The following is a 22,202-nucleotide window of genomic DNA, read 5'->3' as shown; positions in this document are numbered from 1 at the left end:
GAATATGGAGAACGCTTAGAACTCAATAAGAAGACAAACAACCCAAATGAAAAATGGGCAAAAGAGGCCCGGCGCGGTGGCTCACGCCTGTAATCCCAGCAGTTTAGGAGGCCAAGGTGGGTGGATCACTTGAGGTCAGGAGTTCAAGACCAGCCTGGCAAACATGGTAAAACCCCGTCTCTACCAAAAATACAAAAATCGCCAGGCATTGTGGCATGTACCTGTACTCCCAGCTACTCGGGAGGCTGAGGCAGGAGAATTGCTTGAACCCGAGAGGTGGAGGTTGCAGTAAGCTGAGATCTTGCCACTGCACTCCAGCCTACGCAATAGAGTGAGACTCCATTTCAAAAATAAAAAGAGAAGAGAGAAAAAAAAAAAACTTATGTTCACACAAAGACTTATATACATATTTTCTAGGCAGGTTTATTAGTAATAGCTGCTAGAAATAACTTAAATGTCCACCAACAGTTCATATTGGTATTTCAACATGGATGAATCTTAAAACCATTAAGCCAGACACAAAAGATTACATACCGTATGATTCCATTTATTGGAAATTCTAGAAAAGACAGATCTAATCTATGACAGAAAACAGATTAGAGAGCAACTGACTGCAAAGAACTATGGGGGCACTCTTTGGAGAAACTTTTTTTCATTCTAGTGGTGGTTACATGCGTCTAATTGTTAAATCTCAACAAAGTGTAATTCAAATTGGTATACTTTATGTAAATTATTCCTCAGTAATCTTGGGTGAAATTTTTTTCTAATTCAACAAAAAAACAAGGAAGACTTTAGGAGCTAAATGGAGCTAGACAGAAGCTGGGCGCGGTGGCTCATGTCTGTAATCCCAGCACTTTGAGAGGCTAAGGTGGGTGGATCACCCGACGTCAGGAGTTCAAGACCAGCCTGGCCAGCATGGTGAAGCCCTGTCTCTACTAAAAATACAATTCTCCGGGCGTAGTGGCATGTGGCTGTAGTCCCAGCTACTTGGAGACTAAGGCAGGCTACAGAATGAGACACCATCTCAAAAAAAAATAAAATATATATTTTCACATTGTAACATTTCTTTTTTTTTTTGGAGACAGTCTCACTTAGTCACCCAGGCTGGAGTGCAGTGGTGTGATCTCGGCTCACTGCAACCTCCACCTCCCGGGTTCAAGCGATTCTCCTGCCTCAGCCTCCCAAGTAGCTGGAATTACAGGCACGCACCACCACCCCCAGATAATCTTCTCTATTTTTAGTAGAGACGGGGTTTTGGCATGTTGGCCAGGTTGGTCTCGAACTCCTGACCTCAAGTGATCCTCCCACCTCGGCCTCCCAAAGTGCTGGGACTACAGGCGTGAGCTACCACACCGAGCCACATTGTAACATTTCCAATCAGGATATATTTTGTAATCACTATAAATGGTATAGTAGTGTTCTTTCCTTTTCCTGAAAAATGGTTATTAAACAGATGGTGTATATTACAATCTAATAATGTGTTTGACACAAGGAAATATGATATATAACCAACTTAACAAACAATTATCTTCCACCCATGAGAATAAAGCTATGTTTCTATATAATCCATACCTACATCATACAACTTGTACTCTCCATCTTCAAGTAGTAATTAACAAAGACCCTAAGATTATCTGAAAGTATTTTATTCACATATAAAAAGATTAAATTCTGGCCAGTGCAGTGGCTCACACCTATAATCCCAACAGTTTTGGGAGGCGGAGGCAAGTGGATGGCTTGAGTCTAGAAGTTCAAGACCAGCCTGGGCAACATGGTGAAACCCCACCTCTACCAAAAATACAAAAATTAACCAGTCTCACAACATGGTCTCTAAATAGATAAACAGGTAAAACTTTTTTTTTTTTTTTTTTTTTTTTTTGAGATGGAGTCGCACTCTGTCGCCCAGGCTGGAGTGCAGTGGCACAATCTCGGCTCACTGCAAGCTCCGCCTCCCGGGTTCACGCCATTCTCCTGCCTCAGCCTCCCAAGTAGCTGGGACTACAGGCACCCGCCACCACACCCAGCTAATTTTTTGTATTTTTAGTAGAGATGGGGTTTCACTATGTTAGCCAGGATGGTCTCGATCTCCCGACCTCATGATCCGTCCACCTCAGCCTCCCAAAGTGCTGGGATTACAGGCATGAGCCACCGCGCCCAGCCAAAATTTTTAAAATAAAATAAAATAATCCTGAAAAAATTTCTGATAGTCACATGTAATATGTTAAAAATGTTAACCATATTAACCCTGTAACATGTTACATGGTTAATCCCAGTACTTCGGGAGTTGAAGCAGGAAGATTGCTTGAGCCCAGGAGTTTGAAACAAACCTGGGCAATATAGTGAGACATCATCTCCATTTAGGAAGAAAGAAAGCAGCTGAGCGCGGTGGCTCAAGCCTGTAATCCCAGCACTTTGGGAGGCCAAGATGGGCGGATCACAAGGTCAGGAGATCGAGACCATCCTGGCTAACACGGTGAAACCCCGTTTCTACTAAAAAAATACAAAAAAACTAGCCGGGCGTGGTGGCGGGCGCCTGTAGTCCCAGCTACTCGGAGGCTGAGGCAGGAGAATGGTGTGAACCCGGGAGGCGGAGCTTGCAGTGAGCTGAGATCCGGCCACTGCACTCCAGCCTGGGCGACAGAGCCAGACTCCATCTCAAAAAAAAAAAAAAAAAGAAGAAGAAGCAAGCAAACAAGCAAGCAAGAAAGAAAGCAAGAAAGAACAAGCAAGCAAAAAAAACATTAAATTCTGTATTAAATTGTACATCATTTTCATACATTTCTCATAATACTCATCATATCCTATTTATCACCAGGAGATAATTTTCTTTTTTTCAAAGGGAATTTTGCTCTTGTTGCCCAGGCTGGAGTTCAATGGTGCAATTGCACTCATTGTTCATTGCAACCTCCACTTCCCGGGTCCAAGCAATTCTCCCACCTCAACCTCCCAAGTAGCTGGGATTACAGGCACACGCCACCACAACAGGCTAATTTTGTTTTTTTGTGTTTTTTTCTTTTTTTTTTGAGACTGAGTCTTGCTCTGTCGCCCAGGCTGGAGTGCAGAGGCGTGATCTCGGCTCACTGCAAGCTCCACCTCCCGGCTGGATCCACACCATTCACCTGCCTCAGCCTCCTGAGTAGCTGGGACTACAGGCACCTACCACCACGCCCGGTTAATTTTTTTTGTAGTTTTAGTAGAGACAGGGTTTCACCATGTTAGCCAGGATGATCTCCTGACCTCGTGCACCCACCTTGGCCTCCCAAAGTGCTGGGATTACAGGTGTGAGCAATTGCACCTGGCCTAATTTTGCTTTTTTTTTTTTTTTGAGAAGGAGTCTCGCTCTGTCGCCCAGGCTGGAGTGCAGTGGCCGGATCTCAGCTCACGGCAAGCTCTGCCTCCCAGGCTTACCCCATTCTCCTGCCTCAGCCTCCCGAGTAGCTGGGACTACAGGCGCCCGCCACCTCGCCCGGCTAGTTTTTTGTATTTTTTAGTAGAGACGGGGTTTCACCGTGTTAGCCAGGATGGTCTCGATCTCCTGACCTCGTAATCCGCCCGTCTCGGCCTCCCAAAGTGCTGGGATTACAGGCTTGAGCCACCGCGCCCGGCCATAATTTTGCATTTTTAATAGAGACAGGGTTTCACTATTTTGGTCAGACTAGGCTCAAACTCCTGACCTCAAGTGATCCACCCACCTCAGCTTTCCAAATTGTTGGGATTACAGGCATGAGCCACCATGCCAGGCCAATCACTGGGAGATAATTTTCTATAGGACAACTCCACACCAAAAAACAACAAACACAGCAGGGCACGGTGGCTCACGCCTGTAATCCCAGCACTTTGGGAGGCCGAGACAGGCAGATCACCTGAGGTTGCAAGTTCGAGACCAGCCTGACCAACATGGAAAAACCCCGTCTCTACTAAAAATACAAAATTAGCCAGGCGTGGTGATGCATGCCTGTAATCCCAGCTACTTGGGAGGCTGAGGCAGGAGAACTGCTTGAACCCAGGAGGCGAGGTTGCATTGAGCTGAGATCGCTCCATCACACTCCAGCCTGGGCAATAGAGTGAGACTCTGTCTCAAAAAACAAAAAAGAAAAAAAAGTAGTTGGGGGTTCCTTGGATCAGAAAACACATGCATAAATGCTAAAGGGCTTCATGGAAGCAGCTGGAGTGGACTATAATTAGGTAAACTGACCAAGAGTCATAATTCAAACTAAAGAAGAGAATTCATTAGACATGTCAAATAAACATACTAAGGCAGCCACCACCCAATAATGACAGAGAAACAAAAGCTCGATCACAAAACTAGTGAAAAGGAATTCTGATAATCTGTTTATATGTTTAGAAAAAGCCTAAGAGATTCCAAGAGAAGACAAACATAAAGAAATAAACATGACAGCAGATAGAAAAATTGGTCTCCACCCAGGATGCCTTTTGAATTTCTAAAAGAGGGGTAATATATAACTAACTGCATTACTAATTCATAGTTACTGAATCCTAGAAGAAAAGGACTATTTATCTCTATATACAGGTTAGGAAAAAAGAAGGTTTAAACACTGGTTCTCCCTGACCCATAAACCTTGAAAAGGCAAAAGAAAGAATAAAATGAAGTCCGTCCCCAACCCACTCAGTGTTTCTATGGTGCTCACCTATTGAAATTGTTAGACTCAGGTATTAATTGAATCTAATAACTTGCAATCCTACTTGCCTTGGTTAAGTGTTCCTGAGGAGTGGGTGCTGGAGTGAATTCACAATTTGAAAGGACATCCCCTTCCCTTCTTACATCTAGAATCAGTTGTGCGACATAATTTTCCTGGAACCGTGTTCTTTTTCCCAAAGCACCTGAAAAAACAATAAAATATCTACTGAGTTACCTATCAGATCTACTGTACAGTCATGAAGAGCAATATTTTCAAAGTGCTTTAGAGTTTACAAGATATTTTCTCCATTTCACATAAGAAAGTACTGAGGCCCAGTCTCAGGTTTTAAATGACTTATAAAATTAAAAAGTCATTAAGCTCTGGTATCAGACTCAAACCCAGGATTTCTGCCACTAGATTCCACATACTAATTATTGCATCAAACTACCACCCTTAAAAAAAAAAAAAAAAAAAAAAAAAGTAACACATTGAGTGTTGTGGGTAGAAGAACTATTATTATCTCTTTCTCACAGATGACAAAAACAAAAGTTCTAGAGAATACAATCACTTGTTCATGATCACAGGGCTTCTCAGCATCAGAGCCAGAGCTGAAAGGCAGGATCTTTTGGTTCTAAATCAACAGTTTATTACACTATCTGACTTCATATAAGACCAAAATTTTTTCATTATGTCTCTGAAATAACTTGCTGCAGAATAGCTGTTTTCAAACCACTTTAAGGGAAGCAAAAGTTCCAACATCCAATCTCTGGACAAGGTCAGATTATAAAAACCCTTGATTACAGAGACCAGTCTAGGAAGTCTGGATTTTACCCTGTTATGAGTCTGGCTCTAAGTTATACATTAACCTTTTAAATACGTTATGCTAAATATAGACACTGAAATTGTTCAACACAGCTTACTATTTCATTTTTATTTTATTTATTTGTTGTTATGAGACGGAGTCTTGCACTGTCGCCAGGCTGTAGTGCAGCAGCACGATCTCGGCTCACTGCAACCTCCCACTCCCTGGTTCAAGTGAATCTCCTGCCTCAGCCTCCCGAGTAGCTGGGATTACAGGCTGGTGCCACTATGTCCAGCTAATTTTTGTATTTTTAGTGAGACGGGGTTTTGCCATGTTGGCCAGGATGGTCTCAATCTCCTGACCTCATGATCTGCCCGCCTCGGCCTCTCAAAGTGCTGGGATTACAAATGTAAGCCACAGCACCTGGCCACAGCTTACTTTTTATAGTAAGGCTATAGATGAGTGGGAAAAAAGAATAAACTGATTCTCGTATTTGTGAACACCACACTTGTATTTCTAAGTTCTTCAACCCTAACTTAGAAAACAAAATATGAAGAACTAGCTAGTAAATATACCAACAATTAAGTATTATGTCATCAAAAGTCCCAAAAAAGCCTCCTAGGATCAAAATATTTAAAAACATAACTTCTGAAACTAACCTCACAAGATACATTATATATATTTTCATATACAGACAACTTACACATGGCCATTGCTCCAGCTGATACATGGCCATTGTTCCAAGTTACAAGCTCAATATTAAACAATTTTACCCCCACACACAATGTAACAAAAGGTAGCTACAATCTGAGACAAGCCCACAAAATCATGTTTATTCATAATACATCGGAAGGATTTTACTTATAGAACTAGCTCGATAAGAAGCAGAGAATGTGGGCTGGGAGTGGTGGCTCACGCCCGTAATTCCAGTACTTTGGGAGGCCGAGGCAGGTGGATCACTTGAGGTCAGGAGTTCAAAACCAGCCTGGTCAACATGCTGAAACCCCATCTCTACTAAAAGTACAAAAAAAAAAAAATTAGACAGGCGAGGTGGCGGGCACTGTAATCCCAGCTAGTCAGGAGGCGGAAGAAGGAGAATTGCTCAAACCCGGCAGACTGAGGTTGCAGTGAGCTAAGATGGCGCCACTGCACTCCAGCCTGGGCAACAGAGGGAGACTCATTCTAAAAAAAAAAAAAAAAGCAAGATGGAAGGAACAGGTGGGTATTTACAAGAAAGGGCAATGCAGAGAGGCCAAACTTAGTCAGGAAAGGCCTCTATGGGCCCATCCCCCAAAGGCTCAAAAGCATGTTTCTGTACTGCCTGGCTGCTATTACTAACACGTCTAAATAGATCAGCGCAATAAATGGAAAACTCTAGAAATAAGGAAAATATATCATTTCAAATTTGTTATAAACTATAAATTTGTAAATGAAACCTTTAAAGTCTACATTTGTAAAGCAAATAGGATATAGAAAATCAAATACAAACATACAATACAAACTGCCAATGTATACAGTTTTATCATAAAAATAAAATCAATTATCCACAAAAAATAAAAGTCTTACCTGTCAAATCAATTTGTAATTGGCTGATGTTCTTAGCAATATTCAACTGATCTTTCGCTTTTCTGTACTCATAATAATATAAAAACACATATGCACATTCCAGATGGAATTGAATAGCCAAGTATCGACCTGAATCATCTACAAACAGATTCTGTAGTTTCATCACTGTAAGACAAAAGATAAAACATTAAAAATTATGAGAATAAAAATATATTAATGTGGAAAATAGAGTCTATAATACATAAAGTATATAGTACATAGTCTCTGTTGTTAAATAATTTTAAACATTAAGACGTGAGGAATACAGGAACACTAATAGCTACCAGCCAGCATTCTCTAAGCACTTATATGCTCCAGACATGAGCTAAGGACATTATGTACACCATCTCCTTTATTCCACACAATCCTGGGAGATGATTCATAACCTTGCTCTTTCTCAGAGGATTTGTCTAAACCATGCAAAAAAAAAAAAAAAAAAAAAAATTTGGTGGGGGGACGGGCGCAGTGGCTCACACCTGTAATCCCAGTACTTTGGGAGGTTGAAGCGGGCAGATAACGAGGCCAGGCGTTCGAGACCAGCCTGACCAACATGGTGAAACTCCATCTCTACTAAAAATACAAAAATTAGCCAGTATGGTGGCGTGCGCCTGTAATCCCAGCTACTCAGGAGGCTGAGGCAGGAGAATCGCTTGAACCTGGGAGGCAGAGATTGCAGTGAGCTGAGATCGTACCACTGCACTCCAGCCTGAGCGGCAGAGCCAGACACTGCCTCCAAAAAAAAAAAAAAAAAATGGCCAGGGGTGGCTGGCTGTCAAGATGGCCAATAGGAACAGCTCCGGTCTGCAGCTCCCAGAGAAATCAAGGCAGAAAGTAGGTGATTTTTGCATTTCCAACTGAAGTACCAGGCTCCTCTCACTGGGACTGGTTAGACAGTGGGTGCAGCCCATGGAGGGCAGGCCAAAGCAGGGTGATGCGTTGCCTCACCCAGGAAGCACAAGAGTTCCGGGAACTCTCTCCCCTAGCCAAGGGAAGTCCTGAGGGACTGTACCACGAGAAACGGTGCATTCTGGCCCAGATACTAAGCTTTTCCCATGTTCGCAACCCGCAGACCAGGAGATTCCCTTGGGTGCCTACACCACCAGGGCCCTGGGTTTCAAGCACAAAACTGAGCAGCCATTTGGGCAGACACCAAGCTAGCTGCAGAAGTTCTTTTTCACACCCCAGTGGCTCCTGGAATGCCAGCAAGACACAAGAGCCATTCACTCCCCTGGAAAGGGGCCCGAAGTCAGGGAGCCAAGTGGTCTAGCTCAGCTGATCCTACCCCCACGAAGCCCAGCAAGTTATGATCCACTGGCTTGAAATTCTCGCTGCCAGCACAGCAGTCTGGTCGACCTAGGATGCTCCAGTTTGGTGGAGGCAGACGTGTTCGCCATTACTGAGGCTTGAGTAGGTGGTTTTCCCCACATAGTGTAAACAAAGAATCTCTGGGACACAGCTAAAGCAGTGTTTAGTGGGAAATTTATAGCACTAAATGCCCATAGGAGAGAGCGGGAAAGATAAAAAATCGACACCCTAACATCACAATTGAAAGAACTAGAGAAGCAAGAGCAAACAAATTCAAAAGCTAGCAGAAGGCAAGAAATATCTAAGATCACAGCAGAACTGAAGGAGACAGAGACACGAAAAACCCTTTGAAAAAAATCAATGAATACAGGAGCTGGTTTTTTGAAAAGGTTAACAAAATAGATAGACCACTAGCCAGACTAATAAAGAAGAAAAGAGAGAAGAATCAAATAGATGCAGTAAAAAATGATAAAGGGGATAGCACCACTGATCCCACAGAAATAGAAACTACCATCAGAGAATACTATAAACACCTCTACGCAAATAAACTAGAAAATCTAGGAGAAATGGATAAATTCCTGGACACATACACCCCCCCAAGACTAAACCAGGAAGAAGTCAAATCCCTGAATAGACCAATAACAAGTTCTGAAATTGAGACAGTAATTAATAGCCTACCAACCAAAAACAGCCCAGGACCAGACGGATTCACAGCCAAATTCTACCAGAGGTACAAAGAGGAACTGGTACCATTCCTTCTGAAACTATTCCAATCGATAGAAAAAGAAGGAATCCTCCCTAACTCATTTTATGAGGCCAGCATCATCCTGATACCAAAACCTGGCAGAGACACACACACAAAAAAAGAAAATTTCAGGCCAATATCCCTGATGAACATTGACGCGAAAATCCTAAATAAAACACTGGCAAACTGAATCCAGCAGCACATCAAAAAGCTTATCCACCACAATCAAGTTGGCTTCATCCCTGGGATGCAAGGCTGGTTCAACAGATGCAAATTATTAAATGTAATCCATCACATAAACAGAACCGAGACAAAAACTACATGTTTATCTCAACAGATGCAGAAAAAGCCTTCGATAAACTTCAACACGCCTTCATGCTAAAAACTCTCAATAAACTAGGTATTGATGGAATGGATCTCAAAATAATAACAGATATTTATGACAAACCCACAGTTAATATCACACTGAATGGGCAAAAGCTGGAAGCAGTCCCTTTGAAAACTGGCACAAGACAAGGATGCCCTCTCTCACCATTCCTATTCAACATAGTATTGGAAGTTCTGGCCAGGGCAATCAGTCAAGAGAAAGAAATAAAGGGTATTCAAATAGGAAGAGAGGAAGTCAATTTGTCTCTGTTTGCACATGACATTATCGTATATTTAGAAAACCCCATGGTCTTAGCCCAAAATCTCCTTAAGCTGATAAGCAACTTCCGCAAAGTCTCAGGATACAAAATCAATCTACAAAAATCACACATATTCCTATACACCAATAATAGAGAGCCAAACCATTAGTGAACTCCCATTCAAAACTGTTACAAAGAGAATAAAATACAGCTTACAAGGGAAGTGAAGAACCTTTTCAAAAGGAGAACTACAAACCACTGCTCAAGGAAATAAGAAAGGGCACAAACAAATGGAAAAACATTCCATGCTCACAGATAGGAAGAATCAATATTATGAAAATGGCCATACTGCCCAAAGTAATTTATAGATTCAATGCTATCCCCATCAAGCTACCATCGACTTTCTTCACAGAATTAGAAAAAAACTACTTTAAATTTCATATGGAACCAAAAAGAGCCTGTATAACCAAGACAATCCTAAGCAAAAAGAACAAAGCTGGAGGCATCACACTACCTGACTTCAAACTATACTACAAAGCTACAGTAACCAAAATAGCATTGTACCAGTACCAAAACAAATATATAGACCAATGAAACAGAGCAGAGGCCTCAGAAATAACGCCAAACATCTACAACCATTTGATCTTTGACAAACATGACAAAAACAAGCAACAGGGAAAGAATTCCCTATTTAATAAATGGTGTTGGGAAAACTGGCTAACCATATGCAGAAAACTGCAAATGGACGCCTTCCTTACACCTTATACAAAAATTAACTCAAGATGGATTAAAGACTTAAACATAAGACATAAAACCATAAAAATCCTATTAGAAAACCTAGGCAATACCATTCAGGACATAGGCATGGGCAAGGACTTCATGTCTAAAACACCAAAAGCAATGGCAACAAAAGCCAAAATTGACATATGGGATCTAATTGAACTAAAGTGCTTCCGTACAGCAAAAGAAACTACCATCAGAGTGAACAGGCAACCTACAGAATGAGAGAAAAGTTTTGCAATCTATCCATCTGACAAAGGGCTAATATCCAGAATCTACAAAGAACTTAAACAAATTTACAAGAAAAAACAACTCCATCAAAAAGTGGGCGAAGGATATGAACAGACATTTCTCAACAAAAGACACTTATGAGGTCAATAAACATATGAAAAAAAGCTCATCATCACTGGTCATTAGAGAAGTGCAAATCAAAACCACACTGAGATACCACCTCATGCCAGTTAGAATGGCGATCATTAAAAAGGAAACAACAGATGCTGGAGAGGATGTGGAGAAATAGGAACACTTTTACACTGTAGGTGGGAATGTAAATCAGTTCAACCATTGTGGAAGACAGTGTGACGATTCCTCAAGGATCTAGAACCAGAATTACCATTTGACCCAGTAATCCCATTACTGAGTATATACCCAAAGGATTATAAATCATTCTACTATGAAAACACATGCACACATATGTTTACTGCAGCACTGTTCACAATAGCAAAGACTTGGAGTCAACCCAAATGCCCATCAATGATAGACTGGATAAAGAAAATGTGGCATGGCCGGGCGGGGTGGCTCACGCCTATAATCCCAGCACTTTGGGAGGCCGAGGCGGGTGGATCACAAGGTCAGGAGATCGAGACCATGGTGAAACCCCGTCTCTACTAAAAATAGAAAAAATTAGCCGGGCGCAGCGGCGGGCGCCTGTAGTCCCAGCTACTCAGGAGGCTGAGGCAGGAGAATGGCGTGAACCCGGGAGGCGGAGCTTGCAGTGAGCCAAGATTGCGCCACTGCACTCCAGCCTGGGCAACAGAGCAAGACTCCGTCTCAAAAAAAAAAAAAAAAAAAAAAAGAAAATGTGGCACATATACATCATGGAATACTATGCGGCCATAAAAAAGGATGATTTCATGTCTTTTGCAGTGACATGGATGAAGATGGAAACCATCATTCTCAGCAAACTAACACAGGAACAGAAAAACAAACACTGCATGTTCTCATAGGAGTTGAACAATGAGAACACATGGACACACGGAGGGGAACATCATGGTGGGTAGGAGACTAAGGGAGGGATAGCATTAGGAGAAATACCTAATGTAGATGATAGGTTGACGGATGCAGCAAACCACCATAGCATGTGCATACCTATGTAACAAACCTGCATGTTCTGCACATGTATCCCAGAACTTAAAGTATAATAAAATAAAATTTTTTTTAATGGCAACATAAGGTGTTGATGCAAAGTACCATGAATATGCAACAGTTAAACATATTTATGTAGTATGAAAATGTATGCATGGAAGAAACTGGTTAGAACCAAATATCAAACTGGTAAGATAAAGAAAAAATAAAGAGTTGTACTTCAATGAGACCCTTAAAAAAAAGAAAAAAAAAAAAAGAGGCAACACAGAAAATCTGATGAAGAGGATATCAGTTTACAAGTTTTCTTCATAGAGAATGTAGAACTTCTCCCTTGAAAGAAATGGGGAGGCTGGGCATGGTGGCTCACGCTATAATCCAAGTGCTTAGGAAGACCTAGGCGGAAAGATTGCTTGAAGCCAGGAGTTCACGACAAGCCTGAGCAACACAGAGTGGCTTCATCTCAACAAAAAAATAAAAATGTTAGTCAGGCATAGTGGAGCATGCCTGAAATTCCAAGTACTCAGGAGGCTGAGGCGGGAGGATCATTTGAACCCAAAAGTTCAAGGTTGCAGTGAGTTATGACTGTGCTACTGCACTCCAGTCTAGGTGACAGACTAGACCCTGTCTCTAAAAATCAAAGAAAAAGGGAAACAGATAAACATCCATATGTCTAATACAGTATGAACATCAAATAAAGAATAAGTGAATATTAGCTTGGCAGTCAGATTCCAATTTATTTCTCTCAATATCTAAGATGAAAAGAATGGAGGATAATAACCTAGTAAAACAGCATCTGAAATAAAATGACTGTCAAAATTAATTACATATAAAGACAGGCTAGTTGACATACACCAAGTAACAAGGGTGTCTAACAGGTACCCTTATCCAATTGATCCTCCAAACAGAATTCCCTTCTCTAATATCGCTGACAAACTATATCTCACAAATGTTTCCAATATGTTAGCCAGCATTTCACAAAATAACCTACCAGAATGAATACATAATGAATGAATGGAACACAAAGGCTGATGACAGTTTTCCCATCATTCAAACTGAAAGAGAAGTTATTTTTACTAATATCTACTCTGCCTAGCAATGGGTATTTTACATGTTGTGTTATTTAATTCTCACAATGATGTATTGGAGGCTGACATTATCTCCACTTAATTCATTATAAAATTGAGCTCAGGCTGGGCACAGAGCCTCACACCTACAATTCCAGCACTTGGGGAGGCTGAGTAAGAGTATCACTTGAAGCCAGGAATTCAAGACCGGACTGGGCAACATAGCAAGACCACATCTCTACAATAAATTAGTCAAGCATGGTAGTATGCTCCTGTAGTCCCAGATGCTGGGGAGGCTGAAGTGGTAGGATCGCTTGAGCCCAGGAGGTTGAGGTTGCAGTGAGTTATTATTATACCACTGCACTCCAGCCTAAGCATCGGAGCAGTCTCTGAAAAAACTTTAAAAGGCCAGGCACAGTGGCTCACACCTGTAATCCCAGCACTTTGGGAGGCCGAGGCGGGTGGATCGCGAGGTCAGGAGATCGAGACCATCCTGGCTAACACGGTGAAACCCCGTCTCTACGAAACATATGGGCGTGGTTGCGGGGGCCTGTACTCCCAGCTACTCGGGAGGCTGAGGCAGGAGAATGGCGTGAACCCGGGAGGCAGAGCTTGCAGTGAGCGGAGATCACGCCACTGCACTCCAGCCTGGGCGACAGAGCAAGATTCCGTCTCAAAAAAAAAGAAAAAAATGTTAAATAGGGCCAGGTGCAGTGGCTCATGTCTGTAATCCCAGCACTTTGGGAGGCCGAAGCAGTGGATCACCTGAGGTCAGGAGATTGAGACCAGCCTGGCCAACGTGGTGAAACCCCGTCTCTACCAAAAATATAAAATTAGCTGGACGTGCTGGCACGCTCCTGAAATGCCAGCTTCTCGGGAGGCTGAGGCTGGAGAATCACTTGAACCCTGAAGCTGGAGGCTGTAGTAAGCTGAGATAGAGCCATTGCACTCCAGCCTGAGCAAAAAAGGAATGAAACTCTGTCTCAAAAAAAAAATTAAATTAAATTAAATTAAATTAAAATTAAAAAAATAAAAGAAAATTGAGCTCAGTTTACTGACTAGTCACCTCATTAAGTGGCAATGCCAGGATGTGAATCCAAGCTTGTAGGGAAAAGGGGTACGGAGAAGTTGTCAGGGGAAGGATAAAGGTGCAGAGCTGATGCTACAAAAGCCCAATCTACTTTATCACCTATAATCTGGCAGAAACACCTACAGCTAAGAAACAGATACCCCTTTGTCTTTATGTGAGCTGAAATTTAAATGGGTCTGAAAAAGAAAGACAGTGTTTTTCTATAGTCCACTTAAGAGATTCTCTGGAGTCAAAGAGAGTAAGTCAAGATGCACATGCCTCACCTCAGAAGGCACATAGGCATCCTAACGTGAACTTCACTATGAAAACCCCTGAATAGATTTCATCCATGCAAACCAAACCCAGGAAAAGCTGGATCCAATAATACTTAATGCTCTTGACGAGGGCTTCTTTTTTTTTAATGTTCTTCTCCTTTTGTCTGCCCATTATTCCTGAGTGTCTAGTCATTACTCTCAGAAATATAATAACCTTCTATGACCTTAGTACAATTCACAAGTGACACAATTTTGCTTGGCTGCCAATGACAGTAATCTTCCCAAAATGTTCTGGATGCAAAAATCAAGGGACACAAGGGTTGGCCAAGGTTCTTAAAAATCTTCTCTCAAGTATCATGGAAAGGACATTTACTGCATTTAATAAGGCTTACTAAGTTGTGATAGCTCAGGTAGGTCTACTATCAAATTTAAACTGTACTAAGAATACATAAATAAGTCACACAAATGCCCAAAATTGGTTGTATATATCTATCTTCCCTCCTATCTACCTACCAACTTTTCTGCTCACCTATCTATACATATGTATATATGCATGTACTATCAGTATAACTGGCTTTGTTCTTGTACTTCCGTGCTTTCTCTGCATTATCTTATACGTTCAGAGATCAAATGTTGGATAAATAAAGTAGGGGAGCTCGGGCATGATGGCTCATGCTTGTAATCTTAGCACCCTGGGAGGTCAAGGCGGGCGGGTCATCTGAGCTCAGGAGTTCGAGACCAGCCTGGCCAACATGGTGAAACCTCATTTCTACTAAAAATACAAAAATTAGCTGGGCATGGTAGTGTGCGCCTTGTAGTCTCAGCCACTCAGGAGGCTGAGGTAGGAGAATTACTTGAGCCTGCGAGGTGGAGGTGGCAGTGAGCCAAGATCACACCACTGCACTCCAGCCTGGGTGACAGAGCCAGACCTAGTCTCAAAAGAAAACAAAAAAAAAGAAAAAAAGAAAAAGCATCCATACCTACCTCATAGTTCAACTAAAGAACCGCAAATACAAAGTAAAAAGCTTAAGACGAGCAAAAGAAAATAGGTGGACTAGTTACACAGAAAGAGCAACTGGACCAATACTGATTTCTCAACACCAACAACGAAAACCAAAAACATGGCCAGGAGTGGTGGCTCACGCCTGAGGTCAGGAATTCAAGACCAGCCTGGCCAACATGGTGAAACCCTGTCTCTACTAAAAACACAAAAATTAGCCGGGTGTGGTGGCCTGCAATCCCAGCTACTAGAGAGGCTGGGGTGGAAGAATTGCTTGAACCCAGGAGGCAGAGGTTGCAGTGAATGTAGATTGTGCCACTGCACTCCCACTCTAGCCCGGGCGACAAGAGTGAGACTGTCTCAAAAAAAAAAAAAAAAAAAGAAAGAAAGACAGAAAAGTATCTTCATGGTGCTGCCTAGAATCTTTTAGTCAACAGTTCAAGGAGAGAAACAAGAACATCTCCAAGCAAACAGAAACAGAGAGTTTATCACCAAGATATGCTTATTCAAGTGGAATAACTGCTAAATTATTTTACATCACTTTTAGCATACAAAAACGTAACTTTTCAGTTTCACCTGCCCTAAGTGGAAAGAATAATGAGAAAACGTTGCCCAAAGGCAGATGAGAAAAGAGACAAAGGCTACGACCTGACACAGCAGTTTCAAACTTCAAAAAATCATACATTTTCAAAGTTTGGAAAGTAAGAAGGCCCGATCTCTGTATGAACAAGTTTAAGAAGGATTGAGGCTTTTATCTATTTTTAAAGCTTCCGATATAGAGTAAAAGTTGAAAGCTGTCAGAAGTATTCAGCAGAAAAACTTTCCAATGTAATTAAGCTACTGATGAAGACATAAAACTCTGAGGAAAAAAGAGCAATGAAGATAGAGAACTGCTGTTTCCCCCAGAGCAGTACAGTCAACCAAACATCCACATGCTCCTGAGAAGCTGAATTTCATAAATATCAGACAAGCATAAAGAAAAACAAATAATGTCTCCAGGTAATACCTGCATAGAGATACAGATTCAGAAATAACAATAGTATGAAAGATGATGGCTTGAAATATATCTGAACCTAGGCCGGGCACAGTGGCTCACACCTGTAATCCCAGCACTTTCGGAGGCTGAGGCAGGCAGATCACTTGAGGTCAGGAGTTTGAGAGCAGCCTGGCCAACATGGTGAAACCCTATCTCTACTAAAAATACAAAAATTAGCTGGTTGTGGTGGTGAGTACCTGTAGTCCCAGCTGCTTGGGAGGCTGAGGCGGGAGAATCACTTGAACCCGGGAGGCAGAGGTTGCAGTGAGCCAAGATTCCACCAGCACATTCCAGTCTGGGTAACAAAGCAAGCCTCCATTTCAAAAAAAAAAAAAAAGAAAGAGAGAAAGAAAAAAAGAAAGAAATCTATTTGAACGTGCAAAATGAGGAAAAGTTACAGCTGGTAACTCTGGATTAGAATAAAAATAAGTAGGGGTAGGGTGTTGTGGCTCACACCTGTAATCCTGGCACTTTGGGAGGCTGAGGTGGACGGATCACTTGAGGTCAGGAGTTCGAAACTGGCCTGGCCAACATGGTGAAACTCCATCTCTACTAAAAATACAAAAAAATTAGCTGTGCATGGTGGCGGGCGCCTGTAGTCCCAGCTATTCAGGAGGCTGAGGCAGGAGAATCGCTTGAACCCGGGAGGCAGAGGTTGCAGTGAACCGAGATTGCACCACTGTACTCCAGCCTGGGCGACAGAGCGAGACTCCATCTCAAAAAAAAAGAAAAAAAAAGAAATATATCTGAACCTGCAAAATAAGGAAAAGTTACAGCTGATAACTCTGGATTAGAATATAAGTAGGGGCTGGGCGAAGTGGCTCATGCCTGTAATCCCAGCACTTTGTGAGGCCAAAGCGAGCAGATCACTTGAGATCAGGAGTTTGAGATCAGCCTGGCCAACATGGTGAAACCGTCTCTACTAAAAATACAAAAATTAGCTGGGCGTGGTGGCGGGCACCTGTAATCCCAGCTACTTGGGAGGCCGAGGCAGGAGAATCACTTGAACCTGGGATGTGGAGGCTGCAGTGACCCAAGATCATGCCACTGCACTCCAGCCTGGGCAACAGAGCAAGACTCCGTCTCAAAAAAAAAAGTTTGTGACTGTTTCAAATTTTAATTGTTCCAAGGGTTTTCTTGATAAGCCATGAAAACCAGGGAGGAATATGGCCTATCATGTCTAAATAGGAAAGTGCTTGCCAACTCCAACTCATTTCCTCTAAAAAAATTCTCTTCCTGCTATACTTTGCAAGCTTCATTTCCTGTTGCGGACCCCTCTAATTTTTCATTCGTTCTCCTGCCTTTCTCCTTTCCCAACTATCTCCCTCTCTTCCATTGTATAACCTTTAATCCCTATCGATTGAGTTATTAGTGATTCTTAGAACTGTGCTAAATCAGGCCGGGCACAGTGGCTCACACCTGTAATCTCAGCACTTTGGGAGGCCGAGGTGGGCGGATCATGAGGTCAGGAGATGGAGGCCATCCTGGCTAACACGGTGAAACCCTGTCTCTACTGAAAATACAAAAAAATTAGCCAGGCCTGGTGGCGGGCGCCTGTAGTCCCAGCTACTTGGGAAGCTGAGGCAGGAGAACAGCGTGAACCGGGAAGACGGAGCTTGCAGTGAGCCGAGATCACGCCACTGCACTCCAGCCTAAGCGACAGAGCGAGACTCCGTCTCAAAAAAAAAAAAAAAAAATTGTGCTAGATCTTACTGCAAGGTTTAAGTCCTACTCTTCCCTAAAAATGGGGTGGGGTAGGAAGAGCTAGGTAGCTAAGAAGCAAAGACACACAATCATTATTGAATGATTCAATATGCAGTTAGTTTGATTCTAAATTGTGTGCCATTGACCAAAAGTAGCAGAGGGGGAAACCCATAAAGATTGGATAATTGAACAAACCTTATCAGAAGGGTGGGGCCTTAAAAGATGGGTAGAATTTGGCTGCAACCTCACATCAAGTTTGTAAGGTTTACCAAGGAGGGTCTATGTGTGTCTCATCCACAGGCATAGGCCCAGCACCTATCACAACTCTAATAATATCCTCGGTGTGAGCAAATATTCTAAAAACCCTTTCGTGGTGATCACCAAGGAGATGAAAATCCAGCATCCTCATGATCTAGCTCCTCCCCATCCGGAAAATCTCATCAGCTGAGACACACGCCCTTCACACTCCGCTCCAGGCATTCCAAACTACTGGAATTCCCAAATTCACAAAGACGTTCCAAGTCTCTGTACCTCTCTTTGTACATAGTACATGTCCTTTCCAAGTTCTCTACCTAAAAAATCCCCACCATTCTTTAAGATTCAGTGCAAGTATCAGCCACTTGGTGAAGCTTTCTCTGACCTCCCGGTTCAGAACAATCACATTCTCTCCCTCATTCCTTACTCTGCATTACCTGTTTGTCCAACCTGTACTTTAGTCCTTATCTCACTAAGTTCACTGATATCCACAGCACCTAGCACAGTTTCTGGAACACAACAAGCACTCAAGAGTTTATTAAATTAAATATCAAATTCAGCAGGAGATAGAAGGCCAAAGATAAAACTGGGACTAATAAAAAATTTCCTCATTAAAAACATAAGACATTATGAAATTGGCATTTAGAACACTCAAGCCAGTACTCAATAGCAGTGTTGTTCAATGCAACTTTCCCTGATGTTATTGAGCAGTCTACAGCTGCACTGTCCAGATGGCAACCATTAGCTACATGTGGCTTCTGAGCACCTGAAATGTGCCCAGTAACTGAGGAGCTGAATTTGCAATTTCATCTATTCTACTTTATTTGAATTTAAGTAGCCATACATGGCTAGTAGCTACTATATTGAACAGCACAGCTCTAGTTAGCAGAAATACTGCATGAAAGTGACAATATAAGATTTTGTAATTAATTTTAAAAGTACTGGGTGACAAAGCGAGACTCTGTCAAAAAAAAAAAAAAGTGCTTTGTAGCAATCACTAATCTTAACAATGAAATGAGCTCCTTCACCAAGTAATCTCTGAAACTGTCCAATAAAAAAGGGGATAATTTTTTAGACACAAACTTCCAAGAGTCCACCATTAGTATGAGAAGCTGGACTACAAAACGTCACATTATTTTATACCTGGAAAGAATTCAAAGATTATTTTATAAGGAAGCAAACCTTGGTTTAGAAGTCAAGTGAACTGCTTGAGTTCACACAGGGAATCAAGAACTAAAAGCTAGATTTTAAAATGCTATGTCAGGCTGGGCATGGTGGCTCATGCCTGTAATCCCAGCACTTTGGGAGGCTGAGGCGGGCGGATCACAAGGTCAGGAGATCGAGACCATCCTGGCTAACACAGTGAAACCCCGTCTCTACTAAAAATACAAAAAACAATTAGCTGGGCATAGTGGCGGGCGCCTGTAGTCCCAGTTACTAAGGAGGCTGAGGCAGGAGAAGGGCATGAACCCGGGAGGCGGAGCTTGCCATGAGCCGAGACGCGCCACTGCACTCCAGCCTGGGCGACTGAGCGAGACTCCATCTCAAAAAAAAAAAAGGTGTTTTTTAAAAGGCACACTATATCCACTATTACACCATCTTTGGCTCTACCTCATAGTTGTGAGGAATAAGCTAGTTAATATAATTAAAGACTTCAAAGAGTGCTTGATATGATGTATACACTACAGAAATGTTAGCTGCATTATCAAAAGCAAGGGCAAGTGTCAGCAGGACTTGGAGTAAGAAACTCCACATCATTGTGCTGGTTCTTGGGCAACTTCTCTAAGTCTCAATTCTTTGTAAAATGATTTAGCTAGACAAGATTATCTCTAAAGGGCCTTTCCAAACTAAAGATTTCAGATTAGGATAAAAGCTGTAGATATGGAAAAGAGAGATCAATATGGGTCCCTTGGGGAAGAATTGGTAAGATTTAAGAACTGGCTAGAAATGCAGAATGGTGGAAAACAATGAGTCAACAATGGAAGCAAAGTTTTGAGCTTTGAAGATAGATAACCCAAGGTTTAAATTTAAAAAGGAGCACGTTGACCCAATAGGCATATATTCTTATTTTAATAAATCAGGAGGTTCTCCCTGGAAATGAATATTTGTGACATTCTGGATCAAAATGTCACCCACACTTAAAATGTATGCTAAAACCAAAATCTCTTCTCATGAGATTACTTAAATGCTATGCTAAAATGAAATCCTTAATGGACAATTATAATTACAGACAATGATGTTTAGTACATTCAATAACATTTATTCCAAAGTATCAAATTTATGAAAAGAAATCAATGTATGCATCAGTTACCAAATGACTGTTTTCTTTCTTTTTTTTTTTTCTTTTTTTTTTTTTTTGAGATGGAGTCTCACTCTGTCACCCAGGCTGGAGTGCAGTGGTGTGATTTTGGCTCACTGCAACCTCTACCACCGGGTTCAAGAGATTCTCCTACCTCAGCCTCCCGAGTAGCTGGGATTACAGGCACACACCACAATGTCTGGCTAATTTTTATGTTTTTAGTAGAGATAAGGTTTCACCATGTTGGCCAGGCTGGTCTTGAACTCTTGACCTCAGGTGATCCACTGCGTCAGCCTCCCAAAGTGCTGGGATTACAGGCATGAGTCACAGCGGAGACTGTTGTTTTGAACACTTTTTCAATGTGGAAACAACCTAATCCCAGAGTCATAGAGCTGCCTGAAACGTCACAGCAGGACTTGATGACAGTATTTTAACCCGGTTTCTCTTAGTGACTTTATGAGGTCATCTTCAAACAGCTAAAGTACAATATTACCTCTCATGCACTACACATAACATGTTTTCAGCACTGGATGCCACGATCAATTGTTGTATGCCCCAAAGTAGTTCTTTAGAGAATCATGCTTTCATTTAGTGTGACATCCAAAAGAATGCTTTAGATTGTACTGAGAAATATATTTTCAAGATTCTGACCTACTCCTATTATAGACGTAATCAGCCCAGCAAAGTTATGCTGACATTATGATAGGCTCCATTCCACTGTATTATACTGGTGTAACATGTCTGGACAAAAACCTAAATATCATAGTTGTTCATAAAATCCTTTGCTTATATTTCACAGAATGAAAAAAACAATCCTGCCAACTTTCTGATGATCCTTCAAGGGCAAGATTTCAAATATAATACCCTTCTCTGGGCACTGAATCTTATTTCAGTTATAAGTGACCGTTTGGACAACATTTGGATCAAATCCCAGAACAAAACATTTTAAAAATGAAATCGTTCATGAAAGGTTATAATTCAGTACTAGCTATGAACCTATTTACACCTAGCCAAAATGGACCATTTTATGACTAGATAAACTGAAAAGTGCCATTGATTAGCCTAGAACAGCAACATAAAAAATTCTTAGTTGCAAGGCAAAGCAGATGACATGCTGAAATACAACACAGAAAAGAACTGAGACCTCTTGGGGAATGAGTCACTTAAAGTCACATTTTCCAGCTATCTTAGTTTCTGGTTTGGAACTTAATTTTAACTCACAGAATAGAATCCTCTCCAAAACATACCATATGGTTCCTACTTTTTATTTTATTTTATTTTATTTATTTATTTTATTTTATTTTATTTTTTTGAGATGCAGTCTTGCCCTGTCGCCCAGGCCGGAGTGCAATGACGTGATCTTGGCTCACTGCAACCTCTGCCTCCTGGGTTCACGCAATTCTCCTGCCTCAGCCTCCTGAGTAGCTCAGATTAAGGTGCCCGCCACCACGCCCAGCTAATTTTTGTATTTTAGTAGAGACGGGGTTTCACCATGTTGGCCAGGCTGGTCTCAAACTCCTGAGCTCGTGATCTACCCGCCTCGGCCTCCCAAAGTGCTGGGATTACAGGTGTGAGCCACCGTGCCTGGCCCAGTTCCTGCCTTTTAAAAAGATACATAAAGGGCCGGGCGCG

At 41.9% G+C, this 22,202-nt stretch overlaps 1 protein-coding gene across 3 annotated transcripts in view; it reads right to left on the bottom strand.

Moving 5' to 3' along the window:
• TTC27 (tetratricopeptide repeat domain 27) overlaps positions 1-22,202 on the bottom strand; it is a 179,743-nt gene that overhangs the window by 134,683 nt on the left and 22,858 nt on the right. For all 3 annotated transcript variants that reach the window (XM_003908490.3, XM_009183967.2, XM_021924742.2), the window contains 2 exons: positions 7,009-7,173; positions 4,709-4,842 (listed from right to left, as the gene is read on the bottom strand). In XM_003908490.3, the coding sequence (XP_003908539.1) occupies positions 4,709-4,842; positions 7,009-7,173 (299 nt within the window). The remainder of the gene's footprint in view (positions 1-4,708; positions 4,843-7,008; positions 7,174-22,202) is intronic.

This window comes from Papio anubis, chromosome 14 (genome assembly GCF_008728515.1).
Source record: "Papio anubis isolate 15944 chromosome 14, Panubis1.0, whole genome shotgun sequence".
NCBI classification, from domain to species: Eukaryota; Metazoa; Chordata; class Mammalia; order Primates; family Cercopithecidae; genus Papio; species Papio anubis.
Note: the sequence above shows the minus strand (reverse complement) of the source record. Positions and strands in the feature narration are given on the sequence as shown.